Source organism: Manacus candei, unplaced genomic scaffold (assembly GCF_025592945.1).
Source record: "Manacus candei isolate 608988 ecotype Guabito, Panama unplaced genomic scaffold, ASM2559294v1 h1tg000009l, whole genome shotgun sequence".
Taxonomy (NCBI): Eukaryota; Metazoa; Chordata; class Aves; order Passeriformes; family Pipridae; genus Manacus; species Manacus candei.
Genome location: NW_026138057.1, coordinates 7198424 through 7211301, shown reverse-complemented (window position 1 = coordinate 7211301; position 12878 = coordinate 7198424). Strand labels below are relative to the sequence as shown.

Genomic DNA, 12878 nt, shown 5'->3' with positions numbered 1-12878 from the left:
AGCTTGTGTGGTGTTTATAAAAATATAGAGAAAAAAAACCTGAAGAAATTCACAGCTGTAAGCATTTTAAAATCTAGCATGATGGCAAAGCTTGACTTGCAACAATGTCTTTTAACAGAAAAATAGATGAGGGGCACGTGGAACTGTATAAAACCACACTACTGAACTTAATTACACACTACAGCCTAGGCATGATAGAGAAATGCAGCTAAATGGAAATGCCCTAAATATGTTAGGAAGGTAAGTGAACAGCCCAAACCAAAAAGTTGGGCTTTTTACTAGGAAAAAAAACCCCTATGTGTCCTGTAGCCACGATAATAATCAACAGTACCCAGTACTTGACCCAGGTTTTTAGTCAAACAACAGTCCTATGCATTTTGTTAGGAAACAAGCTGAGTGATTTATTTGGGAAAATATTCGTTGCTATTGCACCTGTAAAACGAGGGACTGGATATACCAACTTTGCAGAGACTCGGTGGGGCTGGAGAAACATAGTTCTAATAACAGGATCACAGAATCACAGAATATGCTGAGTTGGAAGGGACCCACAAGGATCATCAAGTCCAACTCTTGGCCCTGCACAGCACCATCCTCAAGAGTCTGAGAGTGTTGTCCAAACACTTCTTGAACTCTCGTCAGGTTTGGTGCTGTGATCACTGCCCTGGGGAGCCTGTTCCAGTGCCCAACCACCCTCTGGGGGAAGAACCTTTTCCTAATATCCAATCTAAACCTCCCCTGATGCTCTAGGCAACTTAAGTTACTGGTAATTCCTGAATCCAAAATCTAGCTGTGGACTTTAAGTGTTAAGTTATATTCATCACATACTTGGAAAGCTGTTAAGTTCATTAAGAATGGGTGCTGCTGACTCTGGTCTAATTAAAAATAATAATAAATACACATAAGTGACAAGACTGGACCAGTTTTTACCCTCCCACATTCAGGGAGGTTATTTATTTATACTTTCACCTATTTCAAAAAGTTGCTTGAGAGATGAAGCAGTTCCAAACATGGGTCAAGTGCACAAGATGAACTGCTGTGTCAGGATAACCATGCTCTGTACTCAACAAAGTAAAATGTATTAAATGCCACTGGCATGTAAGGGAAGCCATGGCTATTACTCAGTTGTGGTGCTGCCATCTAGAAAAGTGTGGTGTGTGGCCCTCCCTAAAACTCCCATCATGTTTCTTGTGATAAATGTGGCTGGAATACAGGGCCAAGGAGACATCCATTGGAATAACAGCCAATACTCAGACCAAACAAAAAGGAAGTCTGTTTATTTTTATAACAGATTTAATAAAAATGTAGTATAAGCTGGTGCTTATACTCTGCTAGGACCAGCAGATGTCAGTACAACTCAAAGCAACTTTGGATTTTGGTGATGCAATGTTCATGACACTTAACCAGAGAAGAAAATATGCTGAAGAAATAGAGAGATTATACAACTTCACAAAGTAAGTCTTTAGAAATCAACAGCTAACAGTATTCTTGAATAAATGTGACAAATAAAACATGCAGATCTTCCAAGTCTAGCACAGAAATAGGAAATTCATTCAAAATGCAACAAAAATAGCAAGAATAACAATATTACTAAGATTTCACTTGTAAAATCTCTTTTCCATAAACCTTGTTATATCATAAGAGGTTAATACTCTGAGGACAGATAATGTATCAACTAAAGATAATTTCAATTCGACTGTGGGTTTTTTTGTAACAGTCTAGATATCCTTGGTGTGGGAACAGAAACTCAAATTTATTTCAGCTGCATATAAACCTTCACCTTAAAAACAAGTAAAAAGAGGAAAAGAAAGGGTAGAGGGCTGTTGGACTATTAGTTCAGTCCAATTACAGAGTGATAACAAACAGAGCAAAATTATTTTCATTGTGTTATACAGAAACCAAGAAAATAATAACTTTTGTGCCATAATTAATACTTTAATATATTTTACAATGCCTTGGCAGTTTAATTTCAGTATTTTAACAGTGAGGCTTGAATTAATAAGGACAACTTGATCTCAAATCCCAGTAGCCTGCATGAGATCTGAACACTTAAATGCTTTTGAATCCTTTCCAAGTGGACAGGATTGGATTAATCAGATTAATCAGATACTCTATAGTAAAGATGCAGCATTCACTATTAATACTGAAGAGAGCTTTATTAATATTGCATGTAAATTAATTGAGAAATTTCAGTATTTCACATAAAACAGATAAAACCCATGAGATCCTGATCTGGAGAAGGAAAAAATGAGGGACACATGGAGATGGTACATTTCATGAAACAACAGTGAGGGGCTCAGGGTAGATCACATTAAGATTTAGCACCTTGTGTTTAAATACAGTGATTGTTCAGTAGAATCCTACCTGGATGACTAAAAAGCCTGAATGCAATGCACAATTATCTCCATAATCACATGGAAAATGATTGTGAAAGTGAGCACATTAATCTCGCGGATTGTCACAAATTCCAACGGCTTTCATTAAATTACCAAATGATGAATGTGCCGTGTTTAACCAAAGCATGGAATAACATACTCAGGATTAAATAATGCACACGTGCACTAACCAACATGCTTATTTCTGATTATTTCCCCTCCTTCTATCTCGATCTGCTCGTAGAGCCACTTGCGGTCACAGCGACATTCCGCCCCACACTTGTTGGAGCCGCACTTGGGACAAGTATAGAAACATCCCAGGCAGTCTTCGTCCAGGCAGTCACAGAGGTCCATCCCACTGTAAAGCAGCAGCCCCTGGCTGTCGTAGACTTTGCTCTTGGCTGGTATAACTTGCCTGGATAACGAAAAACAACAGTTATTTCCGTGTCAAAATCCACTTATTTTGAGGCCAAGCTGCTAAATTTGTGGAGGGGAGTTTGCTTTGTTCAGGTGTTCGTTTCGGCGCTGTTAATTTAAAAGACGTACCTACCCTACTGTATTTGACAACATTTCTCAGCCCTAATTGTATTCCCACTGCGTGCCCAAGCTAAGCAGAAGCAGCAAATGGAGAGGAAAACGATGTGCAGTTGGTGAGCAGCACATCCAGTGTCTGTCTTGTGAGTTTAAACTTGGGTGGAGAACAGGGGCAAGGCATTGATGTGATAATTACTGCATGCTTTAACAAATATTGTACGACTATTTAAAGCTGAAACTTCTACCATTCTTCTATTAGTACAAGACTGGTCCAAAGTTTTAGTGGAAAATAACAAAGTTCAACTTTCCTCTATAGAAAAATGTGATTTTTTCTTTTTAAATCAATCACATTAGAAGGTTATAACTTAATCTAGTTAGCATCCAACATGGATGTTAACTTTGTTCTTTAAAAGGAAGGCAAGGTCCTAACCTGCACACTTTTGTTTACCAAGTGTAGTTACTGAGCTTACTGAAAGATAACTCCAATATTTTAAGTGTAGTCTAACATATTCAAATTTAGCCTATCATCAGAATTTTAGCTTATGCATAAATTAATAGCTACATCTATGATCTGTGTAGTATTGTCATGCCTCACAAACACTTGTTTATATTCTAATTGCCTGAAATATTGCTTGCATGCCAACCTTTTATCTTCTGGTTTGTTTATCTCAAGAATGAGAGTGAGCTTTAGCAACCCATAAACACACAAAGACCCACAAAGATAATGTTGAATGCTACAGAGACACTGACCATAGAGGATATTTTATCTTGAAATGAAAGATAATGTAAATACAGCAAACAGATTACCTGTCTGAATTAAATGCTGCAATTTTTGATTGCAGCCTTCTTTTTTCCCTCTTACTGGTCTCAGGAGTGAACTCAGTCTGTCGCCCTGGATTAGCAAACTGCAGAGACTTTAAAGCCTTGGCTGTACGTCCCTGAGGAAAGACAGAAAATGGCCTTTAATTATAAATACAAACCTACATTCTTAAGAAAATGTCCAGTCAAGCCATGATATTGTAATAACCCAGGTGAATTCTTGACCTAGGACTCTTAAGTCTTAAAATATTTATGCTAGAGAACTATACCAGGCTCAGAACTCAGCAATACAAGCTCTGTAGTAGCAGCTCTAATCAATGCTTTCAAATTTCACTCCTATCAGCCTGCTAATCATACTGACACGTAACTGAAAAATACAGTTGTGCAATAGTTCCTAGAGTGCAGTTCTGCTCTGCTCAGGGCATGTGTGGAGGAGCTCTTTGGTTTGGTTGCCCCTGCTACTGATGATCTGTGTACAGCAATGCACCAGCTGTATTCTGAGCTCAGCACTATCCTCCCGCACCAGTTCATTACTGCCCCTGACCAAACACCGTGGCCTTCACAGCCCAGACACCACAACCAGAGTACACTTAATTCACCTCAATGCAGGTTCATTTGGTAATGAACTGCTAGAAAAAATTGCCTTTTTTTTTTTTTTTTTTTTAAACTGAAGAGACATCCCTAGAAACAACTTTTGCAGTGTTCAGTTTGTTGTTTGCAAGACTTGAAGAACAGCTTAAAATACCAGCAGCAGTCTGGTGTTTACATGAACTTATGAGTTGTAAGTCACCCTAGTAGACAAAATTTTTCAGATTTTTAAAGGCCATAATATTTAATTAGAGAAGAGGACTTTTAAGGTCCTCCAAATAAAGGTTTAAATACAGTAAACTCCCCCGTATCTAAAAGACTAAATCCTTTCTTATTTCTATCATAAAAAAATTAATTTTTTATGTAGTAGTTGTACAAAGCCCAATTCCAACAGCTTGCAGGACTTAGGGGGGGGATGGGAAAACTGATCCATATACGTACGTCCGGATCAAGTTTTCTTCTTTGTCGCTCTTCGGGTTCAACATCCACACTTCCATTTATTATCTGCATACATTTGGGACACAACTTCCAACCAGGTACAAACTGCCTCCCAAACTTGGCACTGAGAAAAGCTGCATCATCCATATCGATGGCTCGTAAGTTCTTCTTGGACAGTTTTCTGTGTATGTTGAAGGGGTCACAACACGATTTCTGTAAGTCTTCGAATCTCTCGATGTAAATTTTCGCATGGTGGAAGCAGATCGTGTTGTTCTCTGAAAGGGTTATTCCAGTCCTAAGCTGAAGCAAGAGCAGGTCAGATGAAGATACATCTTGTTTAGTCTTGAAGCCAGTGTGACGGGTGTAGTAGGTCTTATGGCACTCATTGGTAGCTTGAAGCTGAACTCCTACTGAACAAGGATCCATTTTACTTTATCAGAAAAACTTATTGCACTTATTTTGAGTTCTTTAGGAGTTTCTATGAAGATCACCCTAGAGGAAGAATTAAAATCAATTAGATTTGCACTGCAAACTTTTACCCATAAGCTTGACACATAGGGTTTAAGTAATTTAACAAACATGTAAAGAAATTATAGCCTCCTAGTCTAGATAAGCTTAAAAAGACATTAAATTTATTCTGGAATTAAACCATACATCTCATCTTCCTTTTAGAGGTACTTTTTCCCAGCTAAAATAAGCATCTATTCAAAATGTTTAGCAGCATTACTTTCACAAAAACAATTTGGGAGCAAGGTATGAGATGGATGAATTGTACAGACAGCAGCTTGCTCTGGTCAGGGCCCCCTCTCTTGGCACAATCCCTGCTAGTCTAGACCAGTTGTTCAGATTGTCCACAGGAAGAGACTGTTGATGGCTAAACAACTGAAAACAATCCTGGTAGTTTCTAAGGGGGGAAAGAAGGCTGCTGAAGGTAGGCTGCACAGGCTGGCTGATGTCAGTCAGCAATTCCCATCCGGCACTGCTCTCCTGTGTGTTCCTCCCCTGTGTACCAGGTGCAAGTCAACACACTGAATCAACCTGAGCCTCTTCAAGAACCAATCTGGGGTGTGCACAAAGATTGGTGGTTCTAGACGTGTGCAGTTTTTGTGGCCATTGTGTGCAGCTCCCTGCATCTGAGTGCTGTGTGTGTCTGATGTACATACTGGGCAGTTATTTAAACACTAATTCAGGCACAAAACACAAAGTGAGCTGTTGCAGACTGGTCTCACACCCAGGCCAAAGTCTGTTGCTAATCCAATACCAGCCCTAACACATAAGAGCCTGAGCCCACCTTACATTCTTTTCTACTGCAACATAAAGAACAAATTTCTACCAAAAGAAAGGAATCCTGTGCTCTCAAATCCTCCAGGAACCCTAAGTACAGTGAGTTCAGCCTAACTGGGATGTTCATGTTCACCCACACACTACTCTGCAAAAGGGAAAAAACAAAAAAGCAATGTACTGGGTTTGTCTGGGAGAGAGTGTAATTCTTCACAGTATATGGTATGGGGCTGTGTTTTGGATTTGTGACCACAACAGTGCTGATAACCTGGTGATATTTTAGCTAATGCTGAGCAGTGCTTACAGTGTCACCGCCTTTTCTGCCTCCCACCCCACTAGTGAGGGGCTGGTAGGGGGCACAAGAAGCTGGGAGGGACCAGAACCAGGACAGCTGATCCCAAGTGATGTTCCAGACCACATGGCCTTGTGTTCTGCAGTGAAGTGGAGGTTGGTGGGGAGGGGTCACTGCTCTGGGAATGGTTGAGTATTGCTCAACTGGAGGTGAGCAATTGTTTCCACTTGCATTGCTTGGTTTTTCTTGGGTTTTACTTTCTGCTCTCTTTTGGTTTTCCTTTTATTTCCCTTAAAACATTTTTTTAAAAAGTTTCTTTTAATTATTGAGCTGTTTTTATGTCAACCCACAACTTTCTCACTTTTATCCTTCTGATCCTCCCCCTGCTGTGGGGGAGTGTGGTGTTTAGTTGCCAGCTGGGGTTAAACCACAACACACACATTTGTTCTAACCACTGAACAGGGTAATATGGCCTTTTAATCAATCAAAGTATCACCCACTTGTCTAATGGACAAGAGTCCTGGGATGCTACTTTCAATAAAATGAAAGCAAATAGCATCAGGCACAATCTAATGACATGAAATGTGTAAGTTTGGCCAATACACAGAAACATGAACACAGCAGTGCAACAGTTTGAAAGTTCATAGGATTTTTAAAATTAATCTGAGAAGCCACTGGTTTTTGGAGCAGAAATCCACTTTGGATTTTAATACTTCAGAATTTTTCAAACAGATGTGTATTTCTGAAGAAATCACACAACACATTTCTATACATTAAACTGTATGGGCAGTAATTTAAAGGTCTTGCATAGGACATGGTATTGTCTACTGACTTAGCTGATGCAAATATAAATGATATGCTGGGTTCTACTCAGGCTAGTAAACTTGTCTTGAAGTGTAATTTTATATCTAATTTGAGACAGAACTGAGTATAACCAAGCAATTATTTTTAAATAAGTTTTCTCAGCCCATTGTTAAGAATGCTCCAGCTTTCACATTTAAATTAAAGCAGTGATAATAGAGGCACAAGGAGTTCCAAGTGTAGAGGCACATTGTTATACACCTGTGAGTCTGCAGAAAAGGGAGTGTTTCATTCTGAAAACAATGAAAACTTGGTTCTGTTTTTTTTGCAAGTGATCTGAAAATACAAAGACTTAAGTATTCTAATATCTAACACTAATTTCTCAGGTCAAAATCCTTTATTTTCAGAGCTAGAACTAATCCAGTCTTAAATTACCAGGCTATCTGAGCATTCCTTCACTCAAATTTCTGTATGCTGAGCTAACTCCTGAAGTTTCGAGCTTTTCAGATCTGCACTGAATAATACAAATAAGAAGCAAAGAGTAGACATCAATCAAATTAGAAAAATTCTTATTTTCAGTGTCTGCTGAGCACTGATTAAGTTTTACTACATAAAAGTTCCAGTGCCCTTGCCTATTTATACACTTTTACTGCAGCACTGACTTTGTATGATATTTTTTTTTAGATCTTTTTTAAAAGGCCAGCTATCAAACTCACAGGGTATGCACCAAACCTACCTCAGGTGCTAACATGTACTTTTGACTGATTCCCGCCGTGCGAGGCGGGGATTGCCTGTGTGGCTGAAACACACGAGGCCAATACAGAAGTGATGACCCGAATTTCAAAATTCCCGGATGTATTATAAGTCAGAACTTCTGGAAGACGTCCTTATTAAGAAACCCAACTAGTCTCCTAAGGAAAAATCCCCCCAAAAACAGCTATTGCAATGCTACCCTGGGCAGGTGTCTGCTGTGACAGCTGACTGCACTGCGTGACAAGCCCTGTCCTGAACTGAGGGAGGGCACACCGGTTTGCCCGAATGACACCGTGCTGGGGGATGTAAAGTTACGCCTCTCATCCACTTCACCCGCAGGAATTCCTGGTGGAAGCCTCACCGCATTTCCCCGCCCTTGGGAGGGGCACGCAGCTGCTGTTCCTTGGGGGAAACAGGAAGGAGCTTAAAGCAAAACAAAACAAACCAACCAACCAACCAACCAAACCCGACCCACACTGCTAAGACGAAGGTTTGCGTTTGCACCTGTGGAGTGGATAATCGGCGCTCACGGCACCGACCGCGGCCGCCTGGGGCAGAGGGCTCGGGGCGGGCCGGCAGAGGGATCCAGCACGGGCCTCCCGGGTTCCTGCTGCCGGCGGAAACGTGGGATGAGGGGAAAGGGGGGGTTACACGGCGGTACGAGCAGCCCCAGGGAAAGCGGGGCCCGACCGCCCCGCGGGGCCTCGCACGGCACCGCCCCGGCCCGGCCCTCCCGCTGCTCCCCCCGGGCGGCCCCGGTACCTGTCCGTGGGTCCGGTCCCGCCGTCCCGCCCCCCGTCCCCGGGCTCCGTGCCCCGCTGGCGGCGGCGGCGACCATGAACCGCCCTCCCTCGGCATGGCGGCGCTTCCGGGCGGGCGGCGGCGGCAGCGGCCCCTGGCGGGGCGGAGGAGAGGCGGGAGTGAGGGCGGTGGGGTGGGGATGGCGCGGGTCCTCCTCGGGAGCGACCTCTGCCTTCCTCGGGAGCGACCTCTGCCTTCCTCGGGAGCGACCTCTGCCTTCCCCGGGAATGAGCTCTGCCTTCCCCGGGAATGAGCTCTGCCTTCCCCGGGAGCGACCTCTGCCTTCCCCGGGAATGAGCTCTGCCTTCCCCGGGAATGACCCGTGCCCTCCCCGGGAATGATCTCTGCCTTCCCCCGTAGTGACCTCTGCCTTCCCCGGGAGTGACCCGTGCCCTCCCCGGGAATGATCTCTGCCTTCCCCCGCAGTGACCTGTGCCTTCCCCGGGAATGACCTGTGCCTTCCCCAGCAGTGATCTCCATGCCTTCCTCGGGAACGACCGGTGCCCTCCCCGGGAATGACCTCTGCCATCCCCGGGAGTGACCTCTGCCTTCCCCGGGAATGACCTGTGCCCTCTCCAGCAGTGATCTCCGTGCCTTCCCCGGAAATGACCGGTGTCCTTCCTGTGGGAAAAATTCCTCTTTTAAATTTAGAAAGACGGCATAAACTCACGAAACGAAAAAATTTATTCAGCGTGCTGGGTCTAGTCTCACACCGAGTTTTTCGGGGAGAAAGACCCTTTGGATTTAAATACCACACATTTTATAGTTCCACCCTTATTCAGATAAGTTTAATATATTCATTTTTGCCTAAAAAGGTTTCTTTTCTCTGAAAAGGGACATTCCCTTTCTTCTGATTGGCTGCAAGGTGTCCTCTGTCAAAAACAATGGATCTTCCTTTGTTCTTAGCCCAAAGAGAGAGAAGAAACCCCTGTGTACAAAACTTCCACATGGCCTTGAAAGATTTTAATTTTTAAGAACTTTTATTCTCTTATCCAGCCGAAAAAGACCCTGACACCCAGTTCCATTTGGAACTTGGATATCTTGCAACTTCACGATGCACCTATGTATATAAAAATTGTATTTTATCTCTCATATCCCCAGGTCCCACAGACACGCTCCCCCCTCCCGGCCCCAAAATCAGCACTGCTGAAGCTGTTATTTGTTTTAAATAAAACAAAATCCTCGCAAATCTGCTGTTTCATTTAACGGGAAAAACCCAACACAGTCTTTTGGTCACTAGAATGTCACTCAAAAGTCTGTTACTCTTTCTGTTTGTTTGTTTGAGAGTTTTTGGTTGGTTTTTTTTTTTTTTTTTTAGTTCTATAATGTGTTGAGCAGGTGCCTGGATGTGGCACCAGGTGATGTGGTTTAGGGGTTACAGTGGTGGTGGTGGTGCTGGGCTGATGGTTGGGCTGGATGGTCTTGAAGGTGTTTTCCAACCTTGATGATCCCATGAATGTCTTCAGAACAATGGACTTCTCAAGCAGTAGTTGAAGAATTGGTGGCATCATTGTCTTAAAGGCCTGGGGAGGAGAGAAATGATTTTATACTTGCTTCAGGAGATACCCAGAAGGCTAAAGCACAGGAATATAAAGCTTTAGTGGCAATGTGACAGTAACAGTAAGTAGGCTGTGCCATTTTCTGTTTCTCCATCTGACCATTAAAGAAAACCATTATAAATTCCATGTTTATTGCTTAGGTCATACATTGGCTCAGTGATGACAAAGAGACTGTGAGGAGCTATCATTCAAGAGGGTTTCAATAAGGCTGCTTCTTCTGACTGGTGTTGCTTAGGATGAAATGTGTGGAGTTAATGAAGGGGAATAATTCATGAGAGGAGATACTCGAGATACAGGTGGTGACATCAATTTGTACTAAATAAATATAGGAAGAGCAGTGAGGTGTGTGTATTCACTTTTTCAGAGTTAGTGTCAATCTGTGAGGCTGATTGTATAGGGCTAGGTTCAGGGTTGAGGTTATCTGGGAATTAACTTGTAACAAGTCTACCATCCATGGATTTAGACAGGTTTTGGTTGATCAGTTAACTTTTATCTATGCAAATGGAATGGTGCCTAATGAGGGAGAACTTTAGGGTTTAGAGCAAAAGGATTTTAGATATGGCAGATGAAAGGTAACAGGATCATGAGCTGTACTAGATGTGGTAAAAATATTCTCATATATTCTGGTAATACTGGACAGCAATTTAAATTTATTTCTCTGCCAATGCAGGTTGACTCCATATGCCATTTTCATTCATAAGGGCATCTGGAATCTGTCAAAGCGTGTGCTACAGAGGAATATGTATGTCAAGGTAATTTTTAATGGATTTTGAAGAGTAGCTGAAGTCATACTCTCTGTACCCTAGTTTGTTGTGCTCACTAAGTTTCAGTGCTTAGTGTGTGCCTCAGTTCACTCGTGTGTAAAAACTGTATAAAGCAGTAGTGACATACATCATCACTTCAAAATTGCTGTGTCTTTCTGTTGCCCTGATTTCCAGAGTTTGAAGCAGTGACAGATTTGTTTCTGACCTGCAAAAAACATTGAGATAGACTCAGAAGAAAGATGGTATTGGAACTGCATTCAATACATCATAAATTCCAGGGAGCTCAGCTCAAATTTCCAAGGTAATCAAGCAAAAATTTTTACAGGAGAGGACTACATGAGAAAGCACATATAAGTATTTTGATAGTTTTTTTCTGCCAGAAGCTTGGGAGTTTAAGTTTTTCATAACTTTGCCTGTCATGTGAACACCATAGTTTTAAGACCTTACACCTTATCCATAGAAAACTTCCAGAAATTCAGTTTATCTACATAATATCCAGGTAGACTGGTCTAGAAACCAGCAAAATGCTGGGGAGGGTCAGCGACTTGATTTAATTTCTTCAATCAAAGCAAGTTTGAGGATGCTGTTAAATTGGTTTTTTTTTTTATTAAAGTGAAGCAGATTAAGATGCTCCACTACTACAGAATCACTATCTCATGAAGTGTCTCTTCTAAACTTAAGTGTTAAATGGAAATAAAATGTGCATTTTTGGCATATTTGACAAGGAAACCAGCATCTAATGTAGTTTATATTCTAGAAATCCTATTTCTTTTCTTTAAAGTTTTTAGGCAAACATCTCTCTGTGTCTAGCTCCTAACAAACATGCTGGAACACTAAATAGGCAGAGATGTTGTCTGCTTTGAATTTTTTTACTATTTTCTTTTAAAATATTTTTGTGTACTCTTTCAAAAACATAAAGTCAGAGATATAGAGAATGATTGTAGCAGGGAAAGGAGGCAGAAAAAGTTTGACAGTTTTGGTATGGACCATTTCACCTAAATGGAAAAAAAGAAAACCTTCCATGGAATATCCCAGTAAATTCAGTGTGAAGGGGCAAAATTCTGTATAAGGAGCAGTTCAGGCATAAGAAATAGGGAGACTCAAGGCAGAAAGGGGACTGTATCACTAGAAAGGATTATTTTGAGTTACTAGGCTCTTTTTAATAAGAAATAAAGATTTGATGAGAGAAATAGGTGACAATTTTGGTTGAAATGCTAAGATGTGTTTGGAAGCTACCACTCTTATAGCTTGTATATTCCCTTATGCTGTGGGAATCACCAACTCAGAGGACTTCTTTCTTTTGTGACTGAACATACACTCTGAGAGCAAATATTAACCTGTTTAAATATTGCTTGTGGAACAAAAACATAAACTTGTAGAAGAGTGAAAGAAAAGGACCTCAGAGAATTTATTTTATTACCATTAAATTTACGTTGTCCAACTGGTCTTTTCTTTTGTGTTGCCATTTGTTGTCTTGTCTTTACCCCTCACAAAGACCTACAGGCTCATTTGAATGACACCTAAATCAATACATTTTATTACAGATATGGGTAAGTGCTGATTTCATGCTTTTGCCCACACAAACTCAAACACAAGCAAAAAGACATTCACTAACACACAATGTTGTAAATAAGTACCCTACATGAGCTTTTCCTTGTAGAAAATGTGATGCCAAGTGCTGCATTTTATCTGAAAGTCAGGAACTAATGTCTTGGTGCAAACAGAGCTGTTTATTTCACACCAAATCTTTAAGTTGTCAAAAGTCTAGATATCATCATAAAACTAATGGAAAAAAAATCTTAAAAAGTACCTTGGGATATTTTGTAGCATGCTGATAAGTTTGGGGTTTTTTTGTAAGATGTGGGTATAAGAGTAT

General features: G+C 41.3%; 1 protein-coding gene across 3 annotated transcripts; it reads right to left on the bottom strand.

The window, feature by feature from the left end:
- Positions 1 to 1250: 1250 nt before the first annotated feature.
- ARL14EP (ADP ribosylation factor like GTPase 14 effector protein) lies at positions 1251 to 8791 on the bottom strand. Of its 3 annotated transcripts, none has more exons than XM_051776857.1 (4): positions 8641 to 8791; positions 4755 to 5243; positions 3714 to 3844; positions 1251 to 2787 (listed from the first exon to the last, which is right to left on the bottom strand). In XM_051776857.1, the coding sequence occupies exons 2-4, from the start codon at positions 5175 to 5177 to the stop codon at positions 2559 to 2561; spliced, it is 783 nt and encodes a 260-aa protein (XP_051632817.1). In that variant the 5' UTR covers positions 5178 to 5243; positions 8641 to 8791; the 3' UTR covers positions 1251 to 2558. The 3 variants fall into 3 exon arrangements, with proteins under 3 accessions (XP_051632817.1, XP_051632819.1, XP_051632818.1); XM_051776859.1 differs by lacking the exon at positions 8641 to 8791 and adding an exon at positions 8383 to 8500; XM_051776858.1 differs by lacking the exon at positions 8641 to 8791 and adding an exon at positions 7862 to 7977.
- Between the last annotated feature and the right edge of the window lie 4087 nt (positions 8792 to 12878).

Bases quoted from the DNA above. Each gene is read 5' to 3' on its own strand.
- ARL14EP (XM_051776857.1), bottom strand. From the start codon at position 5,177: ATGGATCCTTGTTCAGTAGGAGTTCAGCTTCAAGCTACCAATGAGTGC. The intron at 3,845-4,754 runs GTACGTATATGG...GTCTTTCCTCAG, and splicing joins GAAGAAAACTTGATCCGGAC to GGACGTACAGCCAAGGCTTT. The intron at 2,788-3,713 runs GTAATCTGTTTG...TTCGTTATCCAG, and splicing joins GCAGCATTTAATTCAGACAG to GCAAGTTATACCAGCCAAGA.